The 22884-nt window shown below is 48.2% G+C and overlaps 1 protein-coding gene across 1 annotated transcript in view; it reads right to left on the reverse strand.

The window, feature by feature from the left end:
- Positions 1 to 7597: 7597 nt before the first annotated feature.
- The window catches only part of LAMC1 (laminin subunit gamma 1), a 70416-nt gene continuing 55129 nt past the window's right edge, over positions 7598 to 22884 (reverse strand). Inside the window, exons 12-28 of the mRNA XM_075096798.1 lie at positions 22224 to 22445; positions 21941 to 22129; positions 20273 to 20518; positions 19793 to 19946; positions 19198 to 19340; positions 18297 to 18475; positions 17991 to 18147; positions 15474 to 15679; positions 14968 to 15047; positions 14393 to 14530; positions 14054 to 14198; positions 13331 to 13480; positions 12802 to 12916; positions 12228 to 12427; positions 11840 to 11998; positions 11199 to 11298; positions 7598 to 10689 (exon numbers count right to left, since the gene is read on the reverse strand). Coding sequence (XP_074952899.1) covers positions 10433 to 10689; positions 11199 to 11298; positions 11840 to 11998; positions 12228 to 12427; positions 12802 to 12916; positions 13331 to 13480; positions 14054 to 14198; positions 14393 to 14530; positions 14968 to 15047; positions 15474 to 15679; positions 17991 to 18147; positions 18297 to 18475; positions 19198 to 19340; positions 19793 to 19946; positions 20273 to 20518; positions 21941 to 22129; positions 22224 to 22445 — 2840 coding nt within the window. The 3' untranslated portion in view covers positions 7598 to 10432. The remainder of the gene's footprint in view (positions 10690 to 11198; positions 11299 to 11839; positions 11999 to 12227; positions 12428 to 12801; positions 12917 to 13330; positions 13481 to 14053; positions 14199 to 14392; positions 14531 to 14967; positions 15048 to 15473; positions 15680 to 17990; positions 18148 to 18296; positions 18476 to 19197; positions 19341 to 19792; positions 19947 to 20272; positions 20519 to 21940; positions 22130 to 22223; positions 22446 to 22884) is intronic.

Consider the following 22884-nt stretch of genomic DNA (forward strand, 5'->3'; position numbering starts at 1 on the left):
CAGCATCTTCCCCTGCTTACTGCCACGGGACACCTACTGTCACAGGTGACCATGAGAGGTCCATGAGCACCTTTAGATGAGATGAAAACACCTAACAAATTTGTCCGCAGTTTAAGACACAAGTTGCCTTTCAACATTAGGGACTAAAACTCACCACAACAAACAACAGTGCTGATGTGCTGCTCATTTCAGAGCTAACAAACCCAGGGTGATTAACATTTAGGTCCTCATCCAAGCCTCTTACGCTGCCCAACAACCTCCAGACACTCATGCACCTGGAGCTGACTCAGAGGACTTTCCTCTGCAGCTCCTGGTGATCTCATGGGCACAACCAGCCCTAATTCACCACATCTTTGCACGTCCCTTTGCCAAGCTTACCCGCGTCCGCTGATTGAGTCAGCTATCTTTTGTAAACAGACTGTTTCCTTTTAATTTCATACACTGAATCTTAATAGAGCTCACAGCTAGGAGACCAGCTTCACAAATGCAGTGGTGGCATGTTGGGTTTTGGCACCCAAGTTGTCTTATTTGATTTTTAAAATATTTTTTTTTAAATAAGCAAGACACAACCACTGAGAGCATTCCCACCAATTTGGCAGTTCTTAGGGCTCTGCTTATTCCTCTAAAGAAACACACTTAATCCCTTCTGCTCTAAAGTACATCTCTTTCCCCTAACACCTCTGCTGCATCTTTCCTGCCCACTGACACCCCTCTGGCTTGGGAAATTCATCTCCTCCAGCACCACTGTCAGTACAGTGGTTCCCTTGGACCTTGCCCAGCCCGAGTCCTTGGCTGATTTCTCTCTTGAAAGACCAGCTCTCACCATCAGGAGGCTTTTCTCTTATTTGGCCCCTCCGTGTTATTCCTTCTATCTCACTGTTATCACCCCACCTCGTGCTTCACTTCTGCAAACAAGGCACTGATACAGCTCTGACTCCAGTCATTTTGCATATTTACTGAGTTACTCTTACCTCATCATTCTGCATCATCCTTCAAGATCACCTCTGAAAACCACATGAATGCGCACATGAGGCTACCCAAAAATATATTTTCTGGGGCCCTGATTTTCTAAGCATATCAAATGTGGAACAAACTGATGCCCACCACCCTCCACAGAGCAAATGTTGCCCATCACAACCCATCACTGTGGCAGGACCATTTAGAAAAGGTCTCATATAAACATGGTTAACAGAAATGTTACCTTTTGGAGCAAGCAGAAATGTAAGCGATAGGCGGCACAAACAGTGACACTCATCAGACATTGCAATGAATCAACATTTCTTCACTGAAGAACCTGGGTCTTTTAACCTGCAGCATAAGAAGCGTCCTCTGAAGATGCCCTACGCTCATTCTTTGTAACAGGGCTAAGAAAGCTGCTACAGCAGGGATGCTGTTTATCAGTCCTTGAGGGCGTGGCCGTGGCAGAATTAACCACTCCAAAGACAGTCTGGATCCACATAATGATCTGAATTTTGCTGATGGTTGCCAGTGGCACGTGATGAATGTGTGAAAACCCTGAAGCAATAGTTTTATTGATGTAACGAAGGAAGAAAACCCATTTTGGTGGCTTATGATGGATAAATGACACCAGGATGTTGTACGTGTCCTTGCAGGAAAGCTCATCCCTGGCAACCCTAAGCCTCCCTCCACAAGAGACCTTCTGAGCTGCAGTGTCCTCCTGCAACTTTGGTCCTGGGCTGCTTCTGTGGGGAAGCCTTGCTTTTCCTTCAGAGTTTGTTGAGAAGTGGCTTATCTCAAGCTCTTTTCTGTTTGCTTGCACACTGTCCTTCCCACCACCGCACGCAGGCACCCACTCAGCACCAGCCTCCTTAAGCCTGAGGAATTTCTCCTCCAGTCCGGCAACACACCTTTTCCTGCCACCTGGGACTTCCTCAGCACGGAAGATCAGGGATCCTACCACGCCAGTATCACCAATTGCGTGGTGTAGCAATAAAGCCTGGACTTTGGTCTGTCCTTCACCGGGTGGGTGCCCTGGACTTCTCAAAGCAGGCTTAGGGCCAGCACACGGAGCCGCCTTCCCCGTGCTGGTGCAGAGGTGGTTCCCTGATCCAGCGCCATTCCCAGATAGAGGGGCTGCCCTTGCTCAGGGGTGGCAAAACTCCTCCTGTCAGCCAGGGCCACCCAGAGGAGAGGAGGCCATTCAGGCAGAGGCTCTGCTGTGACAGGCAGAGGCAGGCAGCGGGAGTCCGGTGGTCACAGCGGAGCACTGCCCTGCCAGGGTCATGGCAGCAGTGAGCGGGCAGGGCAGGGCTGGGCAGCAGCAGCAGAGCAAGGAAGTGCCGTCATGTCTGGCCTTGCCTCGCCTGTGCCCTGCCTGTACCAGCCAAGGGGTGAGACAGACAGGCGGAGATGAGGGAAGGAGGCAGTGCTGTCGCGCTGCGTTCCCCTCTCTGCCCCTGTGCCCTGCAGCGATCCCTGATGTTTCTTGGATGGGGGCACGCTGAAGATACAGTCCAGTGGCTAACTAGAAAGACTAACCAGAACGTGGTCCAAGATGTCACAGCTATATATGGGGAACACAGGCCACTGCCTGTGATGTGGTCGCAATCATGGAAACATGGTGGGATGACTCGCACAACTGGAGCACTGCAATGGATGGCTACAAGCTCTTTAGAAGGGGCAGGCAAGGAAGGAGACGTGGAGGGGTAGCCTTGTGTGCTGGTTTTGGCTGAGAAGGGGTTAATTCTCCTCACTGTGGGGGTCGGCTACCTTTCCAGCTTCCCGCGCTCTGCCGCGTGGCGGGGGGGGGGCTGGGAGGGGCAGGGCCATGGTGGGGGCGGCTGACCCCGACTGGCCAATGGCAGGTTCATTCCATACCATGTGACACCATGACCAGTATATTGGGGGGGGGGGGCAGTGGCAGCGCGGGGGCGGCGCGGCGTCGGGTCGGCGGGCGGCGAGCGGCTGCAGCGCGTGCGGTTTATTTCGGCAGTTCGTTCCCCCTCTCCCCTCCCTTCCCCCCTCCCCCGGGGGTTTGCGCCTCTCGTTGTTCTCCTTTACATTGCATTTCTACTGTTGTTTCTTTTAATTTTAATTATTAAACTGTTCTTATCCCAACCCACGAGCGTTACCCGTCTGATTCTCTCCCCCATCTACCGGTGGGGGAGTGAGCGAGCGACTCTGTGGGGCTGAGCTGCCGCTAAACCACGACACCTTGTATGTTAGAGAGTGTTTTGACTGTCTAGAACCCAATGACGGTAATGATAAGATTGAGTGCTTATGGGTAAGGATCAGGGGGAAGGCCAATAAGGGAGACATCCTGGTGGGAGTCTGTTATAGACCACACAACCAGGATGAGGTGACAGATGAAGTACTCTACAAGCAGTTGGCTGAAGTCTCACAGTCTCTAGCCCTTGTTCTCGTGGAAGACTTCAACTTACCAGATATCTGCTGGAAATACAACACAGCAGAGAGAAAGCAGTCTCGGAGGTTCCTGGAGTGTGTGGGAGATAACTTCCTGACGCAACTGGTAAGTGAGTCAACCAGGGGAGGTGCCCCGCTGTTTACGAAGAGAGAAGGCCTGGTGGGTGATGTGGTGGGCGGAGGCTGTCTTGGGCTCAGTGACCATGACATGATAGCGTTTTTGATTCTTGGAGAAATAAGGAAGAGGGTCAGCAAAACCGCTGCCCTGAACTTCAGAAGGGCAGACTTTGGATTGTTAAGGAGTCTGGTTAACAGAGTCCCTTGGGAGGCAGTCCTGAAGGGCAAAGGAGTCCAGGTTGGCTGGATGTTATTAAAAAAGGAAGGCTCAAAGGCACAGGAGCAGGCCGTCCCCATGTGCCATAAGTCGAGCAGGCAGGGGAGAAGACTGGCTTGGCTGAATAGGGAGCTTTGGCTGGAACTCAAGAAAAAAAGGAGAGCTTTGGAAGAAGGGGCAGGTGACTCAGGAGGACTACAAGGATGTTGTGAGGTTATGCAGGGAAAAGAATAGGAAGGCGAAGGCCCAGCTGGAACTTAAACTGGGTGCCACCATTAAAGATAAAAAATGTTTTTATAAATACATCAGTGACAAAAGGAGAGCCAGGGAGGGTCTCCCTCCTTTGTTGGATGTGGAAGGTAACCTTGCCAATTTAAGATGAGGAGAAGGCTGAGGTACTTAATGCTTTCTTTGCCTCAGTCTTTAATAGTCAGACTGGTCATCCTCAGGGTTGTCAGGCCCCTGTGCTGGGAGATGGAGCTAGTATGCAGAACGAAGTCCCAGTTGTTGAAGAGGTGGCAGTCACCGACCTGCTCCTTCACCTGGATGTTCACAAGTCCATGGGGCCAGATGGAATCCACCCAAGGATACTGAGGGAGCTGGCAGAGGAGCTCGCCAAGCCACTCTCCATCATTTATCAGCAATCCCGGGCAACCGGGGAGGTCCCAGATGACTGGAAACTAGCGAATGTGACACCCCTCTACAAGAAGGGTTGGAAGGAGGATCTGGGGAACTACAGGCCTGTCAAGCCTGACCTCGGTGCCAGGAAAGGTCATGGAGCAGATCATCTTGAATGCCATTACACAGCACATGCAGGACAACCAGGGGATCGGGCTCAGCCAGCATGGGTTTATGAAAGGGAGGTCCTGCCTCACTAACCTGGTCTCCTTCTATGATAAGGTGATGCACTTAGTGGATGAGGGGAAGGCTGTGGATATTGTCTACTTGGACTTTAGTAAGGCCTTTGACACTGTCTCCCACAGCATTCTCCTGGAGAAGCTGGCTGCTCATGGCTTGGATAAGTGCACTCTGCGCTGGGTTAAAAAACTGGCTGGACGGCCGAGCCCAGAGAGTGGTGGTGAATGGAGTCAAATCCGGTTGGCGGCCAGTCACGAGTGGGGTTCCCCAGGGCTCAGTGTTGGGGTCAGTCCTGTTCAATATCTGCATTGATGATTTGGATGAGGGGATTGAGTGCACCCTCAGTAAGTTTGCAGATGACACCAAGCTGCGTGGAAGTGTTGATCTGCTGGAGGGTAGGAAGGCCCTACAGAGGGACCTGGACAGGCTGGATCGATGGGCCAAAGCCAATGGTGTGAGATTCAACAAGGCCAAGTGCTGGGTCCTGCACTTGGGTCACAACAACCCCATGCAATGCTACAGGCTTGGGGAGGAATGGCTGGAGAGATGCCTGGAGGAAAAGGACCTGGGGGTGTTGGCTGACACCTGGCTGAACATGACCCGGCAGTGTGCCCAGGCGGCCAAGAAGGCCAATGGCATCCTGGCACGTATCAGGAATAGTGTGGCCAGCAGGAGCAGGGAGGTGACAGTGCCCTGTACTTGGCACTAGTGAGGCCGCACCTCGAGTACTGTGTGCAGTACTGTGTGGGCCCCTCAGTACAAGGAGGACATTGAGGTGCTGGAGCGTGTCCAGAGAAGGGCAACGAAGCTGGTGAAGGGTCTAGAGAACAAGTCTTATGAGGAGCGGCTGAGGGAATTGGGGGTGTTTAGTCTGGAGAAAAGGAGGCTGAGGGGAGCCCTTATCGCTCTCTACAACTACCTGAAAGGAGGTTGTAGCGAGGCAGGGGTCAGTCTCTTCTCCCTAGTAACAAGCGATAGGATGAGAAGAAATGGCCTCAAGCTGCGCCAGGCAAAGTTTAGGTTGGATATTAGGAAAACCCTCTTCACTGAAAGAGCTGTCAGGCATTGGAACAGGCTGCCCAGGGAGGTGGTAGAGTCTCCATCCCTGGAGATATTTAAAAGAAGGGTAGATGTGGTCATTGAGGATATGGTTTAGCGGTGGACTTGGCAGTGATAGGTTAGATGTTGGACTCTATTTTAAGGGTCTTTTCCAACCCTAACAATTCTATGATTCTATGCCAGCTCAGCGCAACAGCTGCATGTCCTCTTCTTCCTCAGATCCACATGGACACGCTAGAGCTGCCTCCTCCAGGGAGTTGCTCCCAGCACTTAGCTCCTCCCCAGAAGTGAGAAAGAACCCAGCTCAGCAGCCCCATGAGGTCAGGTCCTCTGAACTTCAGCCTCCACAGAGCAGCCCATGAAGTCCCAAGCCCTGCTCCTCAAGCAGCTCTCTTCCACTTTGCTAGAAGCACCCCAATGATTTTCACCCAGCTGCAAAGACTCCAGCTGATAACCAGTAGCATTCTGGCCAAGCCCTTCCCATTGCCACCTGCTGACCTGCTGCCAACCTCTTGCTTCTCCAGAGAGCACAAGAGATGATGGAGCTTGAACTTGGACAGTGAGAAAAGCCACTGGAAACCAGAGGAGAGAAAAGCCACCAGAGCATGGCTCGGTCACTCCTCAGCAAGGTCCCTGCTCTTCCTTGTTGAGGTCAAGCTCAGTCCATGCTGAGCAGAAACACCCTCCTCAGATGGTCTCTACCTGGACCTCAAAACATCAATAAAACTCTTCTTCAGTGAGCTGGAAGCAGCACTCTTCATGGTCCCTTGGGACTGCTGCTCCCTGTGGCGGGGAGTAGCATGTATTGCCCTCAAAAAACTCCTAGATTTTGGCTGTTCTAGACTGGCGTGATACAAGTGTTTCAGACACTAATCTAACAGAAGCTAAGAGCTTCACCTTACTTTGGGATTTCACCCACGCTTTACAGGACAAGCACTGATGCTGTGTGACCTGAAGACAAAGAGCAGGGGGACGTAGTTCCTAAGCTGAATATTTTAACCCCAAAATGGTAAGAGCCTCCACGTCAAGCTACAGCCCACGCAAGGTCAGCACTGTCCCACTCCCCTGTTCTTTGCTCCCAACTGCTACCTACAGTTCGGCTGAAACATCTGATTTTACCAGCCAGGATTTGCTCAACAGCAATGTTGGCCAAAAAACCCACAGTGTTTCACAAAACAAATGCGTTAGTGGCAATTATAGCTGAAGAACAAAATGATGGAGCCAGACAAACTGAAATTAAAAAAATAATGAAAAATAACTTACCAGTTGAGAAGGGATTAGCTCTGATGCAAGTTAGTGAGACATGTACGTTTTCCTCTGCTGAGAAAATTGAAGAAATCCAGTCTGCAGCTGCAAGATGGGTGTGATTGCAGAACTGCCCCAATTGTTATCACAGTAATCTGTCCTGACATTAAAAACCTGCTTAATTCAGGAATGAAATTTATCCCGGGCTCTGGCAGACAGGACCCATGGAACAACATAGAGTACCCAGATTTATGGCAGTTCCTGGGAGAGAAATTTCAGCTTCTTTATTAAGGGTTTTTGATTTTCCTCCCAGAAGCCCCATCCTTTTCTATGTGTTCAGCTGAAAGCAGAAAGGATTTTACCCTCACATCGTAAAGAAACACCCCCTGAACCCTCCAGGGCCTTCCAGACGGACAGTGCAGCTCTAATAGCATCAGCACCAACAACATAATATTTTTTAAAGCCTAGAAAACCAGCAGCATAAAATTCGTTGTAGCCATGGCAATGGAGCAGTGGACACAGGAGACACCATAACCACTATGGCCATCTGCAGCCCATCACAGGGATTTCCAAATTACTTTTCCCTTTCTCCCACCCCAATCCAGCTCACCTGATTAAGCAAGCAAGAAGCAAATCTTACAACTGAGACACATCCCCACCCCCCCACCCCCCCCCCACCCCCGAAAAAAACCCAATACTCAAAAGAATGCCAAGGTATAAGGGGGTTACAAATATTCAGACTTTATTATAAATAAGAAATACTGTTTTATACATAAAAACTGCAAGTGTTGCATTTTGTTCACCGCCCCAGACAGCAAGACCACAGATTAAGGCAAAAAGCTGGAGTGAAGGCACGTACTGAGGGGGCCACAGTCAGGAATAAGGTGATGAAGGGACTGTCACGTGTTGCCCGTGACATCCAGCACTCCACCAGCAGCTGTTGCATCATCACATTACGTAAAGAAATAACTGGACTTATACAATGAATAATGGCTGTAATGCAGTGGTGATTAAGAGATCGCTTATAAAGATTTTTTTTTTATTTAAAAATAAAATTCTGTTAAAAACAGCTTAAGAAAAGAAAAAAGAACAAAACCAAAACAAAACCAAAACCAGAAGAAAGCAGGAAACCTTAGGCCTGAGGTCAGCCAGGGCATTCGTGCATCTTTGCATCTGCTCTTCTCACAGCCTTGGCAGAGAGGTGACACGGTTACAGCCAGCCATCTGACCAGAGCAGCCAGCCAAGACACTGACCTCAACCTCCCATGCACGTGGGCGAGCACAGGTTAAGCTCTCCTCCAGGTATTAGCTATGTTTGCAGGCAGGGGCAATCCCAAGCTGGTAAATTGTAAGAATCTCTAAGAGAAAAGGTACAAGAGAGATGCGGGGTTTGCTGGGAACAACCCCCACCAAATAGCGCCATTCCTGAGGGTGCACCAAGCCCCCTGCCTCGCACAGTGGTATCAAGATGTCCCCAAATCCAGCTCTCCAACCACCTCATGCTGGGTCTGGTCTCCTGACAGTGCTACAGTTCCTCACAGTCCAGCTGCAAAGCCACAGCCCCTGCTTTCCTCCTGGCGCAACGTCCCCAGGACAAGGGACACAAAATGGGGTGCTGTGACCACCACACAAGGGCTGGCTTTGGAAGGAGGGTGAGAAAGCATCCACCCAATGGGCAAAGTGGTTATTGCTGATGCCCATACAGGTGCTAAGGACACAAGAGAGGGACGAAAGGGGAGCCCGTCTAGGAGAAATAGCGAGCTCTAAGGGAATAATACGGAGAGAAGTGATATACGGTGCACGTGCCCAGATGGCTATACGGGAAAGCCATAGAGGAGCACATAGAGGAGCCAAGAGCACATAGAGGAGGCCAGGCTGTGCCACTCTGGAAATATGGCTGAGTATATTTACACACACATACGCACACACAAGAGACTTCCTCACACTATAATCATGATTAAAAAAAAACGGAAAAAAAAAAATCACATTCACACAAAAAATATAAATTTGAAATAATTAATAGCACCAGTGTGTGTCAGATAATAATTTCTTCCCCGCTACGCAAACGTACAAAGTTGCATAGTGTTTAAGGATAGATATATACTGGATCTCAAGGAAGGGGTTGGGGGGATGCCAGGCTGGAGGCAAGGAAGAGGCCGCAGAGGATGCTCTCATCTCAGAGGAAGGCTGGAGGAGGAGCAAGGCGAGGGGCTCCCTGCCGCTCCACCCAGCACCAGTAAGCAGCTGGGAGGCACTACCTGGGGAGGGAGCCTGCCAGGGAGGTGGCAGCAGCGGTATGAAATGCAGAATTGCCACCTGAGCCTGGCCTGAAGCCCCTGTGCTGTGGTGGCTTTACGGTGACCGGGAGATCGGTAGGCAAAAAGAAAGGAGGGCACCAGTAAACTCCAGCTCTTTCTGCCAGGTTAAAAACAGGCAGAAGGCAAAAGCAGTGCCAGGAGATATAAAAATGCCACTGTCCTCCTCCAGGAAGAAGATGGGGAGAAAGACCTTTTCATTTCCACTTGCATGCCCCCTTCCTTCCCCACCCACAGACATCCACAGCATGAAGGCCAGTGCAGCTGTCAGAGCTCTATGGATGGCAGCTCTCCTCTTCAGCAAGACTTTTCCTGCTTGAACAAACTAAGCTGTCAATCAGACATTTGTAGCCTTAAGAATAAAAAAAAAAAGACCCTCTGGCAATTCAACAGTAACACCTACAAATGGGAATGCAGCTCATGGCTTCCATACTCCCCAGCCTGGACTACCCAGCAGGTAGGTGCTTACAGACTGGACCCAAAACTTCTCCACAGACCAGGAGTGGGGCTGGCAAGACCTACTACTCCACCAGTATCCCATCTTTCCAAAGAGCTCCTCTCAGAGGCTGCATTTTTCTGAGAGATCATCACAGAAAGCATTTCAGAAAGAGGCTTTGGCTATTTTGTTAAAGGCTACCGACGCTGGCCACTAGTTAACGATTAAAAAAAAAAAAATTCACAGGGTTAGAAGTTGGGACGAGGGATCTGAATGAGTGCAGCTATACTGGCCATTACAGTAATACTTTGGTAGCCATCCCCTTCCTTCATAGGGACAGAGAGCTCCGGGACCAAGGATTTTACAGTTAAGGGGAGAAGAGAGGAAAGAAAGTAGGGTTAGTTTTGCCTTGCTGTATACAGCTCACATGGTTATTTATGAACCACAGTATAAAGAGTCCAGAGCATCTCTCATCCTTGCGCTAATCAAAGGGAAACTGTGTCTGAGAAAGGGGCAAAGGCGGAGTGCTCAGGAAGAAAATCTATATAAAAAAACCCCTTTGATGCCCAAAGACGGATATTTAATTTGCTTCTCTTAAAAAAAAAAAAAAAAAAACAAAAAAAAAACAAAAAAACACCACAAAACACAACCTTTCAACTTATCCTGATTTGAAAAGAAAACAGTGGCTGCGAGCAGCGAAGAGTTGGGGATTTGAAGAAGGTAACGTGTGTTAAGGCACTCCATAGTCAAACCACCGCTCCACCGCTCACCAGGGGAATACCCCCCACCCACAGTGCACCCTCAGGGTTTCTCAATGGACGGGGTGTTAAAACAACCAGATGGCAAGGTCTTCTTGATGTCTTCCAGATTGCTAATGTCCTTCAGGATCTCTTCAATGTCCCTGTTGTAGGCCTGTATCGCATCATCTTGCTTCCTGGCTTCTCTCTCAAGGAAAGACACTTTCTGGTCCAGGTCGCTATCTTTCATCTGGTCTTTGGCACTGTTCAGGGTACCCTCAATCTCATTCAGTTTGTTCAAGTCCACTGTCTCCAGTTGCCCTGAAAAGCCAGAAGCAAACAGTGAAGTCCACCTGAAAAAAAAACCCAACAACAAAAAAACCCACACAAACAAACAAACAAAGAAACAACCAAAAAAACCAGAAAACACAACTAAACCCAAACCTTTCATGCACCGGTACTGGGTGCTTACATAGCTGAGCCCACACCCAGACCAAGATCTCCATTGGGCCACCTCTGCATCAGAAACAGCTTTTAGAACAGGACCAACCAACCACATTACACCTTCACTGCCTCAACAACAGTCCTCAACTCACAGAAAAGCAGTACCGAACATTGCACAACAAGCTTTGAGGCCACCCCAAGAGGAAAAACACCCAACAAAACCCTTGCTGAAAACACGTGAACCGCTTTCTAGAAATGAACAGACCTGTTTGATTCGTGGCACAGCACTGGCCGGGAAGCCAGCACACCACGCCAGCTGCCAGCACTGCAACATCAGGCAGCAGGAAAACACTCAGAGGTGTAAGGCACATTAAGGACAGTCTTACCTAATTGATCCAGCAGGTCATTAATGACAGCAAGCAAGCTGTTCACAGAGTTCTTTGCTTTTCTTGCATTGTCTTCTGCCTCCTGGGCAGCCTGTGAGGCCTGCAGAGTAGGAGGAAAAAAAAAAGAGCACAAGGCAGCTGCAGGGATTACAAAAGCGTTGCCTCTCCTTTTCACAGGTCTGCCCAAGCAGTTAGTCATACACAGCCCTGGCTCCTCTCTCCAAGAAAACACCCCTGTGCTGAGATCTTTATCACAGTGCTGGTGAAGACTGACAGACTTCAAATAATCAGTTTTCTGATTATTTCAGGATAGGGATCCCTGATAACGGAGAAGGACTTTGCCAGAAAGGTCAAAACAGACTCAACAGGGCTACAGTAAGGTTTCAGTTAAAATAAAAGGGAAGTGTTGCATTAAGAAAACTGGGTCCCAAATTCCAACAGGGAACCTATGCTAATGCCACCAGAGGAGCTCTTTTGCTCGTCTCACGTTTTCAATCCCACTTAAAACTTTGAAGAGATTGAGTACCGGCTGGACGCAGTGCTGTCTTTGCAAGAGGATGGTGGGAGAAAAGCCTGCATCACCAGGACAGCAGGGAGAAGGCACCTTCTTGCCGCTCCTGCCACCTGCCAGCATTACTTACCATGCCTGCCATCATCATATCCTGCTCTGCATCATCCTGCTTCCGCTTCAGCTCTTTTTCTGCATCCTGTAGTTGCTTCATCATGTCATCCACTTCTCTGGCCAGCCCTGTCACATCAGCGAAAGTCTTGTCAGCTTCGGCTTTGGTAGCAGCAGCACTCTACAGCCAACAAGGGGAACAGGATGGAAAAATGTGGTGAAGGTGCAGAACTTCCTTCGAGCCTTTTCGTCAAAATGCACCAATTTCCTGTCATGCCATATTTTGCATTCCCTAGCAGAGAATACAGCAGAAAGCACACAGGACTCACCAGGAAATACTGGAACAGAGGAGGTTACACAGTCACACACCAATAACATGGTGGGTGGCTCCAGAACCACAAAGGACTCACCTTCTGAACAGAACCAGCAATTTTTTCAGCATCATCTGCTTTAGTCTTGGCTTCACGGGCATCAGCAGCAGCATTGCCAAGCGCCAGCTCCGCCTGGCGTGTCTTATTGTTGGCTTCAGCAATGGTCTGGGTAATGGCAGGAATCTTTTTCAGCGCTTCCTCAGCTGCCGTCTTGTTATCATTCACCCGCTTATCAAAATCTAAGCAGGAGCAAAACAGATTCTTATCACTTGCTCCAGAAGAGCTTTGGGATGCTTCTTTGACCAAGCTATCCAGGCTTTGCTGCCTTGACATTAGAGGGATGAAGAGCAAACTGGGGTGCTGGGAGTATATGCTTGTAGCTCTCCCTATTACACATCTTCTGACCCTAAATAAGGAACTTAAAAGGGAGATTTCTAGTCACTGAAACCACTTCTATTTTTTATTTTAAAGAAAAAAAAAAAAAAAAACAGCCAAAAGAACACACCTGACACTCAGGTACATAATAGCATGGACAGTTTATGCAAGACACCCTACTGCCAAGTGACTTGTCACATAGGAATCAAAGGATCCAATGCAAGTGCTTTCTCTTTACCTTTCAGGTTGCTGAGAATGGTATTAGCCTCCTGTAGTGTGCCATTGCCCTTCCGAGCAGCTTCTTCAGCTAGGGCTTTTGCGGCATCTGCTCGAGCCAGGAGCTGGTCTGCAGTCTGAGGAGACATGACATTTATCAACATATTTATACCTTTGGAAGGACAGCCACCTAGGTGTATCAAAAAGCATCACTCAGCCTGAAATACCAATGCCATACAGAACAGCGCTCTTCCCTGAGTGGCAATGCTTCCTCTGAAACCAGGTGAATTCAGGTACTTTTGGAACACTGTTCTGAATACAAAGATGACATCACACCTGGCAAACATACCCTATTCTCCCATATAGCCTCAATGCCACTGCTTTTACCAGCTTTCTCCATCTGCTCTCCGGGACCATTCTTCAGTATCCTTGTAAGTAACAAGCAGTGCTCAGATAAGACTGAATAAGACCAAGTCTTTCATATCTGGCCAGTTACTTGTTTTCCTTTGTTTTTCCCAGGGAAAAAAAAGCCTGCACAAAACAGAACTGACCTGTTGCTCCGTCTTCCCTTTCTCCAAGAGGTTTTTTACTTCTAGCTCCTTTCCTTTCATGTCTTCTCTCAAGTCCTCATAATCTTTCAGCTTCCTGGCAATTAGCTGATCTAACTCCTCCGCTTCCTTCTTGATCTTATTTGCTTCATTCTGCAGGTGGAAATCAGAAACAAACACAGATTCCTGAATGTTAAAGAATTTCTGAACAGGTGGCAAAACACACTATAGTTTCTAGCCATCACACAGGTAGAAGCTATGATGTGTTCCCATCTCTTACAAATACAGTTGTAACTTTGTCTTCAAAGCGCTGAATACCATGAGGGTCAGCGCAATGAAGGACACAGGTTGCAAACAGTCTCACGTGCATGAAAATCTACTGCACTACAGTAAGCACAGGAGAGGGAGCAGTTCTGCAGACTTCAGAGGGAACTGAAACTTTTGTGCTTCTCTGTTCAAGCCAAGATGTTTGGCAAACAACATTTCACTCAGTTTTTTGTCCTTCAGAGACTGGGGGAGGTGGAGGTTTATGTATGTAGTTCCCTGCTTAAAAGCTGAAATGCACAAGTCCGGATTATGCCTAAATGAACAAAAATTCCACAGACTATTCTTACGCAGAGAAACATCAGCAGAGCACACGCAAGGTATGTCAGCAATTCAGCACACTGCTATGCTTGTCCTCATTGATCTTTAGAAAACACTGCACATGATGCTTCCTGCACATACCTCTAGCCCCGTGGAATCCACGGTAGGCAGACTGGTGAGATTAGCGTAGATCTGCAGGGCTTTGTTTCCAGCTTCCTCTGCCTCTGCAAGCACCTTGTTGGCCTGTTTCTCTAGGTCTCGAGAAATGTTCCTTGCTTGGTTATACCTAAAGAGCCCCAAGGATTCAGTTACACTACGATGTTTTTTGTAGTAGAATTGAACTTACTGAGAGTAGAGAGGCTAAGAAATCGAAAGACAACTCCCATAAAACCCGAAGCATGCAAAGCTACAGAAGGTGTCTCAGTTTTAAGCACTGCTCAAGAGCCAGGAAATAAAAACAATTTTCTATTACTGACTCACTTCTGATTGAGCTCATCGATGTCATTTGCAGTTTGGTTTTCTCCAGCCAGGGTCTTCAGCAGCAGTTGATACGCTTCTGTGGAAGTATCATTTGCTGCCTTGGCTATGCGAACAATCTCATCAGCTTCTTTTTTGTGTCTGGACAAGTTTACAGAAGAAAAATAATGCCATTAGAGTTGTCAACCAGTGGTATCTATTCTCAATTCCAGATTTTAAGAGAGAATAAAATCTGGAAGAGAGAATACTCTCCCTTCCTTCACCCAGATTTGCATATGGAGGATGCTGAAACATTTGCAATGGAAGATGTTGTTTGAGACCATCTCTGTGACCAAGGCATCACTCCAGCAGTGTCCACAAGATCAGCTGAAAGGCACCGCTATGGTTGTACATGTCCCTCATTTGTATGTCTAGTGTTTGCCTTCAACGATACGTAGGCATGAAGCCACAGTGCCAGCCTCTTTACTCAAAGGGCATGTGTTTTTTATCAAGCAAATTAAATTTTGCTTCTCCCTCCCTCGTAGGGAAAAGCAGGGCCCTGAAGTGGGCTGTGAGGAGCGTGTCTTGCCACAGCCTACCTTTCAGCCAGCTTACGAGCCTCTTCTGCTAATAGAGTCATGTTGTTAGGGTCCCCACTTGACTCCGGAGGTATAATGGACTGGGGGAAGTAAAAAAAAAGAAAACAAAAATCTTAAAGCTCTTTTTCCATCTTTTGTTCGTCTTTAAGTATGTATTATCATGATCTAAATGCTTAGATATGTGTCTAACCTACTTCTGACTTCTCTATATTTTTTTCTTAAGCTCATGCATTTTCCACCACCGGTTATCCCTGAAAAACAAAGGTGCTGATATTTATTTAGGGGTTCTTATGTTGGTTTCTTTGAGCGCGAGTTAAGATACAATCTACGACAAGACACTGGTGATCTTCCTTTATTTAATTCCCATGATCTTGGGAAGGGAGAAGGTATTTCCATAGCAAGTTTGCTATGAGAGAAAGAGAACAAGCAGAGAAACACACCAGAGGGCACAGAAAGGAAAGGCCCCCTCCTCTCATAACCATGTGGGATCTTGGCAGCACACTCACCACGTTGTCAGCTGCCATCTTAGCCTTCTCAAGCATATCAGAAGCTAAGCTGATCAGGTCCTCGGTGTCCTCCACCCGCACGCGGGCTTGCTCCGCCAGGCTCTCCGTCTCCCGCACCGTGCCCTGGATGTTCCTCAGCCTGTTGAGCTGACTCACTAGTGTGCTGTTGATGTCTTTGAGGCGATCCATAAGGCCCTGATCTACATCTGAAACAGACGATATAAAAGAGAAGCGATATTAATTACAGCAGGAAGAGAAGCCAGAGCAGCAGCTTACCACTGCAGGCAACTCGTTGATAGGTTGGTCCCCTACTGAAAGGGGACCAGCAAAGCCGTTTCATAAGTCAGTCAGCTTGAGATCAAAGTCATCATCAGAATGTGCACCAAATATGAGAAATGAAGAGTCATTAACTACTAAGATGACAATCCCGCTGGGTGTTGGAACCAGCTCTGATGGGTGAGTTTGTGTTCAGAATCATGTTTCACCTCTGACTTAAAAAAAGACAACAGAGCTGCTCTTCAAGAGGTATTAAACATCTGCTTTGTGAATTCTCTTTAGCTTAACTCCTAGAAGGTAAGCAGAGATGGAGAATAGCAGGGCTGTATGTTATTCCCCACTTTGTGCCATTGTGGCTGCTCCTGAGCCAGACACCGTCTCCATATGGAGCAGCCAGATGATGTGAGGGAGAGCAAACTCACCCCAAACTCCCCCACCAAACTAAAGGGATAACAAAAGCTGGCAGGATAGAGCGTTGGCTCTCCAATCGGTAGGACCTATGAGCTCCCCATACTTCCCCAAATTTTTGGAACACCAGGTAAATCCCTACAGTGTCTTAATAATGGAGCCATAAAAGGACAGATACATGCCTCACGACTGGGGCAACTACTTTTCTTAAGAGCTGAACTATCAGCAGAAGCCTGCAGGCCTCCAAAATTAAGATTTTTTTCTCAAATACATTACCTTGACCGTGACTGCACATCTGAAGTACTGAACATGAACATCTGACACATTTCAAAAACATACTACAAACTATGTATCAAGTAGAAAACCACAAATAAGTGCTGCAGGTGTGCACAGATTTTCACAAGATTGTTTTTTGTTGCACTTGTCTTGCCTCTTAGCTAGGGAAGAGCAATGAAGCTGGTGAAGGGACTACAGCACAAGTCCTATGAGAAGCAGCTGAGGGAACTGTGGTTGTTTAGTCAGGGGAAAAGTAGGCTGAGGGGAGACTTCATTGCTCTCTACAACTACCTGAAAGGAGGTTGTAGCGAGGTGGGGGTCGGTCTCTTCTCCCAAGTAACGAGTGATAGGACAACACAAAACGGTCTCAAGCTGCATCAGGGGAGGTTTAGATTGGATATTAGGAAATATTACTTCACTGAAAGGCTCGTCAGAGATTGGAACAGGCTGCCCAGGGAAACTGTTGAGTCACCATCCCTGGAGGTATTTAAAAGACATGTAGATGGGGTGCTTCGGGATATGGTTTATGGCAGACTTGCAGCATTAGATTAATAGTTGAACTTCATGATTTTAAGGGTCTGTTCCAACTTATATGATTCTATGGATCTAAGAGGTGGAAAGAAAGATGAAAAATACCACCACAAACCCAATCCATTCCCTCACCTTTCTCCAATCCCCACCCTCCTACCTTTCTACGTGTGACTACTATCTAGGCACAGATGCCAAGCAGGCAGCATAAAGCTACCTCAGCTAAAACTGAGAAAAGCTTCAGTGATCATTCCCACTAGAAGGAATCTTCCCAAGCAAACACAAACATTAGATGCGTGTCAGCTTTTTCCCAGCTTCACACAAAGGGAATAGATTTTTCCAAAGTGGTCTGAAATCACTGAACCAACTCCCAAGGGAACATCTTTTAATGCAAAGTCAATAGTCTTCAGGTTGCTCTCCTCCAAAACACATATCAGCTTATACATTAAAAAGACCCTAAGGACAAATCACTGTCACATTGCTTAATGTCCCGCTCATGGACATCTTATGGTAGAGGCGACAGTACAAGAATCAACATGAAGCAGAGTTTAAGAGGAAAAATAGCTACAGGCCACCACAACAGCACTTTTCAGAACATTATATGCTTTATGGTGGGATAATTAAGCTGGCCAGCAGGATTTTGAAGCCTTCATTCTGATTGCTCATGATATCCCAACAAGAACTGCTTTATCCTAAGATGTGTGAGCAAATTCATAAGTATAATAAATAAGTATATTGGGAAGTCTTCTGCTTGTTTAACAAGTAAAAACCTCCTTTGTATCTGTGCAGAGCTAGAGGCAGACCTTTACTTCGCAGGTACAACACGGACCACTGAGAAAACAGCAGGGATAAAAGTGACGCTACTGTTGTTTTGATAACAACATACACTGTCTCAGTGTTATCTGAAATAGCTGCCTGTCTTGATGCACTGCATAGGCTTCAAGTAAAACATGCTGTGTCCAAAGGGAACAGGAACATCAGGGAAAGAGCTCATTTCACGTTGATCCATGTCTGACCAGGTCAACTCACCTTTGCTGTTTTGTGCTTCCTGGAGCAACTCCATAACATCTCTTTCTGCCTGCTTCAACCTCTCTTCAAAGGCTTGATCCGTTACAGTTTCTTCTCCTGTACCCAGATTTGCTATAAGATTTTCCAGCTCCTGCAACCTCTCTCGTTGCTCCACCACCTACATGAGATGGACAGAGCACAGGTATGACACAGAGCAAAGCACCTTGAACCTTTCAGCTTTCAGCAAGCATCAGCCAGCCAAAGCCACTACAGCGTGGAGACATGCCACTGTCTCCAGTGATACAACAGTGGCATTTGTGGCCTTACCTTATCTTTCACTAATCTGTAACAGGCCGGACACTCTTGGCAGCCCGGCCACGAGCGGTTGTAGAAATAATTCTCTTCACACTGGTCGCAGCGGTTCCCCACAAAGCCTTCCTTGCACTCGCACCGACCATTCTCCTGGCACTGCAGGGAGCGTGAACCCTCAGGATCACAGTCACAGGCTGCAGGGAAGTTAAACCTCAGTCAGACTGGAGGAGAGGCAGAAACACCCTAAAACTCACTGGGCACAAGCATACCCTCAATACCCTAGAACGTCTGCAAGAGCAACAGGGCACAAACCCACAGCTGGAGCCCCACTGCCAATTGGGACACTTCTACACATGGCTGGATGCAACATTTGTTGCATGCGTTCACAGTGCTGCTATTGCCTCTCCCACAAACCATTATAGTTTTCTACCCCATTTCACTGTAACCAACTGCAGTTAATTTTTATGCTCTTTACAGCAGGGATATCAAGGAGGAAAGTCTGGGGAATCCTGTTTTTCAGTCATATTTCCAAGATCTGTTGCTCCTCAAGACAGAACCTGTATAGTCAGGCCATTTGCAGAGTAGCTGTGCAGAGAGTTAACATTAGGAGACAGGACTGTTGAAGGACAAGGTTCAGAGAATGTATTTACACCAAACAGAAGTGGGCATCTAATAAGCTGGAGTTTTTCCAACCCCCAATTAAAAAAATAATGTATATAATAGAAGAAAAAAAGGGAGTAAGCTATTGTACAGGGATCAAATTTCACCATGCAGGATGCGGACATAAAAGTGCCAGCTTCTGCTGTGATGAAGAGCAAGGTGCGAAAGTACCTTCCCAGAGACAGGAGGAAAGTGAAGGCAAAGCTGGCTGTGCAACATCCTTCCCATCTGCCTCGCTCCAGGCCCTCAGACTTACGTTTACAGCCTTCAGAGCCAAAGCCAAAGTGGTTGACCTCACATCTGTCGCAACGCTGGCCGGCGATGCCAGGCTGGCACTCGCACTGCCCGGTTCGGATGTCACACTGGCCGTTGGTGGAGCCCAGCGCGTGGCAGTTACACCTGTGAGAGGCAGCCACACATCAGGCAGTGACACAGAAGGGAGGCACAGGTGAAGTGCCTCTCTGAAAGAGCCCTAACAAGCACAGCTCAATGCTTCCTTTTGCCAAAAGCCACTTTTCTTCCTGTGCAGGTGCAGGAGGTGAGGCTCTGAGCCTTTGAACCATGCAAGGTCACTTGGTGCCTGCACTAAAAAAGGAACCCACAAGCCCCAGCTACCAACAATCACAGAGTCACATGACACTTTTCTATTTAAAACCCTGATTTAAAGCTATTTATAAATCAGGCTTTTTGTATAGCCTTCATAGCAGCTCCTTGATTGCTGCTCTTCCCCACCCAAGGCAGCATTGAGACACACCAGTTACTTGTGACAAACATCACATTCCTGCACAAGGTAAGCACAGACCTCACCCCCCAAAACCAGGCTTTTTGCCCCGAGCCAAGGCAAACATCACCTCTCACAGCCACGTCCACTCTGGAGGTTGAAGAAGCCAGGCTCACAGGCACTGCAATCCCTCCCGGTTACGTGAGACAGACACTCGCACTGCCCGGTCACTTGATTACAACTCGTCTGCTGATTCACAGTGCCATAGGGATTGCAGCGACAAGCTGCAAAAATAAAAGGGATGGAGAAAGATGCAGAAAGTTGTACGTCCCTTGCGGCGTTGGTACTTTGCTAGCCAGTCCCTAAGCAGGCCTGGATCCAAAACACTTGACAGCCCAGCCCCTGCACCACACAATGCTTTTGCTTCGATGGCAGTAAGTGCCCGCAAACAAGCATTTTAGCAAGCTACAACCACCAAACTAGGATAAAGCCACACATCACTGCTGACAGGCATGAACAACAGCCTGACGTTGTGTCCTAACAACACATCAGAAAACTGCATCTCTTGGGGACAAAACCATTTTGCAATGCAAGAGGAACCAGCTCGCACCTCTGCACTTGTCAGCAGGATCGGGGGCCAGCGGGTTCCCGAAGAAGCCATCTTTGCAGCGGTCACAGTAGAAACCAGCAGTGTTGTATATGCACTTGAGGCACTCGCCCGTCTGGCGGTCGCAGTTCCCCACGGCGTTTGGATCGATGTTGTCGTTGCACTGGCAGAGGCGGCAAGGCCTCACAGCACCGTTTTCACCCAGCGGGTCTCCGAAATAGGCATCATCACACAGCTCGCACCTCTTGCCTGGGACACAACAGAAACCATGTGTTGTAGCAGAAAGCCCTTTACTGCCATCTCACCCAGACCCCTTTTGCAGCCTCTTCTGAAATGAAAACTCTCCAGCTTCCTCCCCTCCAGCTTTCATCCTTCTGTTGGGGCCAGAAAGGTGCATGAAACCTCAAACGAATCCCTCCCCATCTCTAAATTTAAGCTGCTTTTTCACTGGAACTTTGCATTACTAATTATTTAATCTCCTCTTTTCCTTCCTATCCCTTTAAGCCAAACCTATTTGTTGTAATCTGTTGTTATTTTAAGAGTCGGAGCAGGTAGATCTCCATAGGGCATCACTGCTCCGGGAAGCCCTACTGCCAACAATATCTGCCAAACCTCCACATGCAGCCACAGAAGCATCCAACTCAGCAGCTCCCTACACTTACTGCAGATTTGACCTCCCCAGCCAGCTATCAACTCTGTTTCTTAGGCAGCTCTTGCACACACAAACCCTCTTTTCCCTCACTTTTCTCCTGACATCCCAAGGCGGCGCCGGGAGACAGGAGGAACCCTTGTGCGATCACATAGCTACAAGGAAAGATGAGCTTGTACTGAAACCTGAGCTGCAGGGAACCTGGACCCTGGGACTCCGCTTTGGTTTGTGAAGCAACGGCACCCACAGGAACCCCCCACCAGCTGCCTCTGTGCTTGGTATGGGGCTTTTCTAAGCATTTCAAGCATTTACAGGTATTCTGTACTTCAGACTCTGCCATGCCAAGCATAAAATCAGCAGAGAGCATGAAGGCTGCCAACCATCCTAAGGCTTCCTTGCTGTTTGCAGGCAGAACAAAAGGCTCTCCTTAACGACTCAGGTACATGCTCAGACTTCATGGTTTATCGCCAAAAAGAAGAGATCTGTACCTGTTCATGTAGTTCTCTTTAAAACTGCTGAGCATAAATTTGGTCTTGTACTTTTTGGGCAGTGTTTGTGAGTCACTGCAGCTTTCCCACTTTTCCTAGGGAGGGCACTGGCCCTCCCCTGCAAGCATCCTGCAGTGCCTCTCTGACTGGCAAACTGCATCTTCTAATTTTATTTCAGTCTGACCTGCCTTCCTGGCTCTTTCAAATCTATCCCATTTTCTGCCCAACACCATGCAATTAACAGAGCTCTATTAGAAGCTAGCACGGCTCACCCACATAGCACAGAAATGTTCAGACTTTACACAGATTAAGCCTTTGTTTCCCTTTTGTTCTCGAGAGACAGGCGCAAAGAACATGCGTAGCCCTGAGCCTCGCACAGGACAGAAAATAGGGCTGAAGAAGGGAGAAGCATTTGAACCAGAAGACACAGCAGCTTTCAGTGCGCTCACTGTGGGTCAGAGCCCCAGAAATAGCAGGAGACATTTCCACAGGCACATCAGCTGTAGAAAAAAGACTTTACATATAGGAACACACCTGTAGTGCCAGCCTGGCAGCTGGTGCACACAACCTCCTTTGTGCGGGGCACGATGGCACAGCTTGAGCTGCCTGGGCATGGGCAGGGCTGGCAGTCTGAGGCTGTGCCTGCTGTTGCATCTCCGTAATACCCATCACTGCACTTCTCACAGTGAGACCCCGCCGTGTTATCCCTGCAATTGCACACACCTGGAATAGAGAGGGACATGGCTTTTCCTTCATCACCCAACCCAGGAAGCAGATGCACCCTCTTGCTGTTCCCTGTTTTATCAGTCCCTCTTACCAGTCTCGGGCTCACAGGTCTCACTGTGCCCGTTGCAAGTGCAAGGCACACAGGGGCTGTAGGGCCCGAGGCCCGGCATCTCTCTCCGGTATCCAGAGGAGCAGCGCTCACAAAACTGCCCCTCGTATCCCACCGGACAGGAGCAGCTCTCCACCCAGGCTGCAGGCACACCGGCTCCAGGGCGAGCACTTGTGATGGTAACATCATCCAGGTGGCCAGCGCCTAGAAAGTGCCAAGAGGGAAATGCTTTGTAACCACAAAGGTTCTCACCGCTGCTTCACTGAACACACGTCTGAATAGTACAAGAGACGGACAGGTGGATGCTTGCAGCTGGTAAGGAGAATCAAGAAGCAAAACCCTCCAGGGAAGTTTAGGCAGATGAGAAAAGATGCAGTATATATCATGAAGGGCAGGTAAATTGAGAATAACAGTACAGTGGAGGATGCTGAGAACAGCATGTGAGCAAGTATAGTCAGTTAAAATAAGTTACAATTTGCATGCATATGGTTTCAATTTCCAAATCAAAAACCAAAATAAATTCCTGTCTTTCTAGGGAGGACAGACCATCTCTTTAATACACTGTCTCTAACACAGCATCTGCGAACCAAGCCCCAGGGCAATCTCTTCAGCTATCCCTTGCAGGCCATTCCTTTGTCTGGCA

This window comes from Phalacrocorax aristotelis, chromosome 6 (genome assembly GCF_949628215.1).
Source record: "Phalacrocorax aristotelis chromosome 6, bGulAri2.1, whole genome shotgun sequence".
In the NCBI taxonomy this organism is placed as follows: domain Eukaryota; kingdom Metazoa; phylum Chordata; class Aves; order Suliformes; family Phalacrocoracidae; genus Phalacrocorax; species Phalacrocorax aristotelis.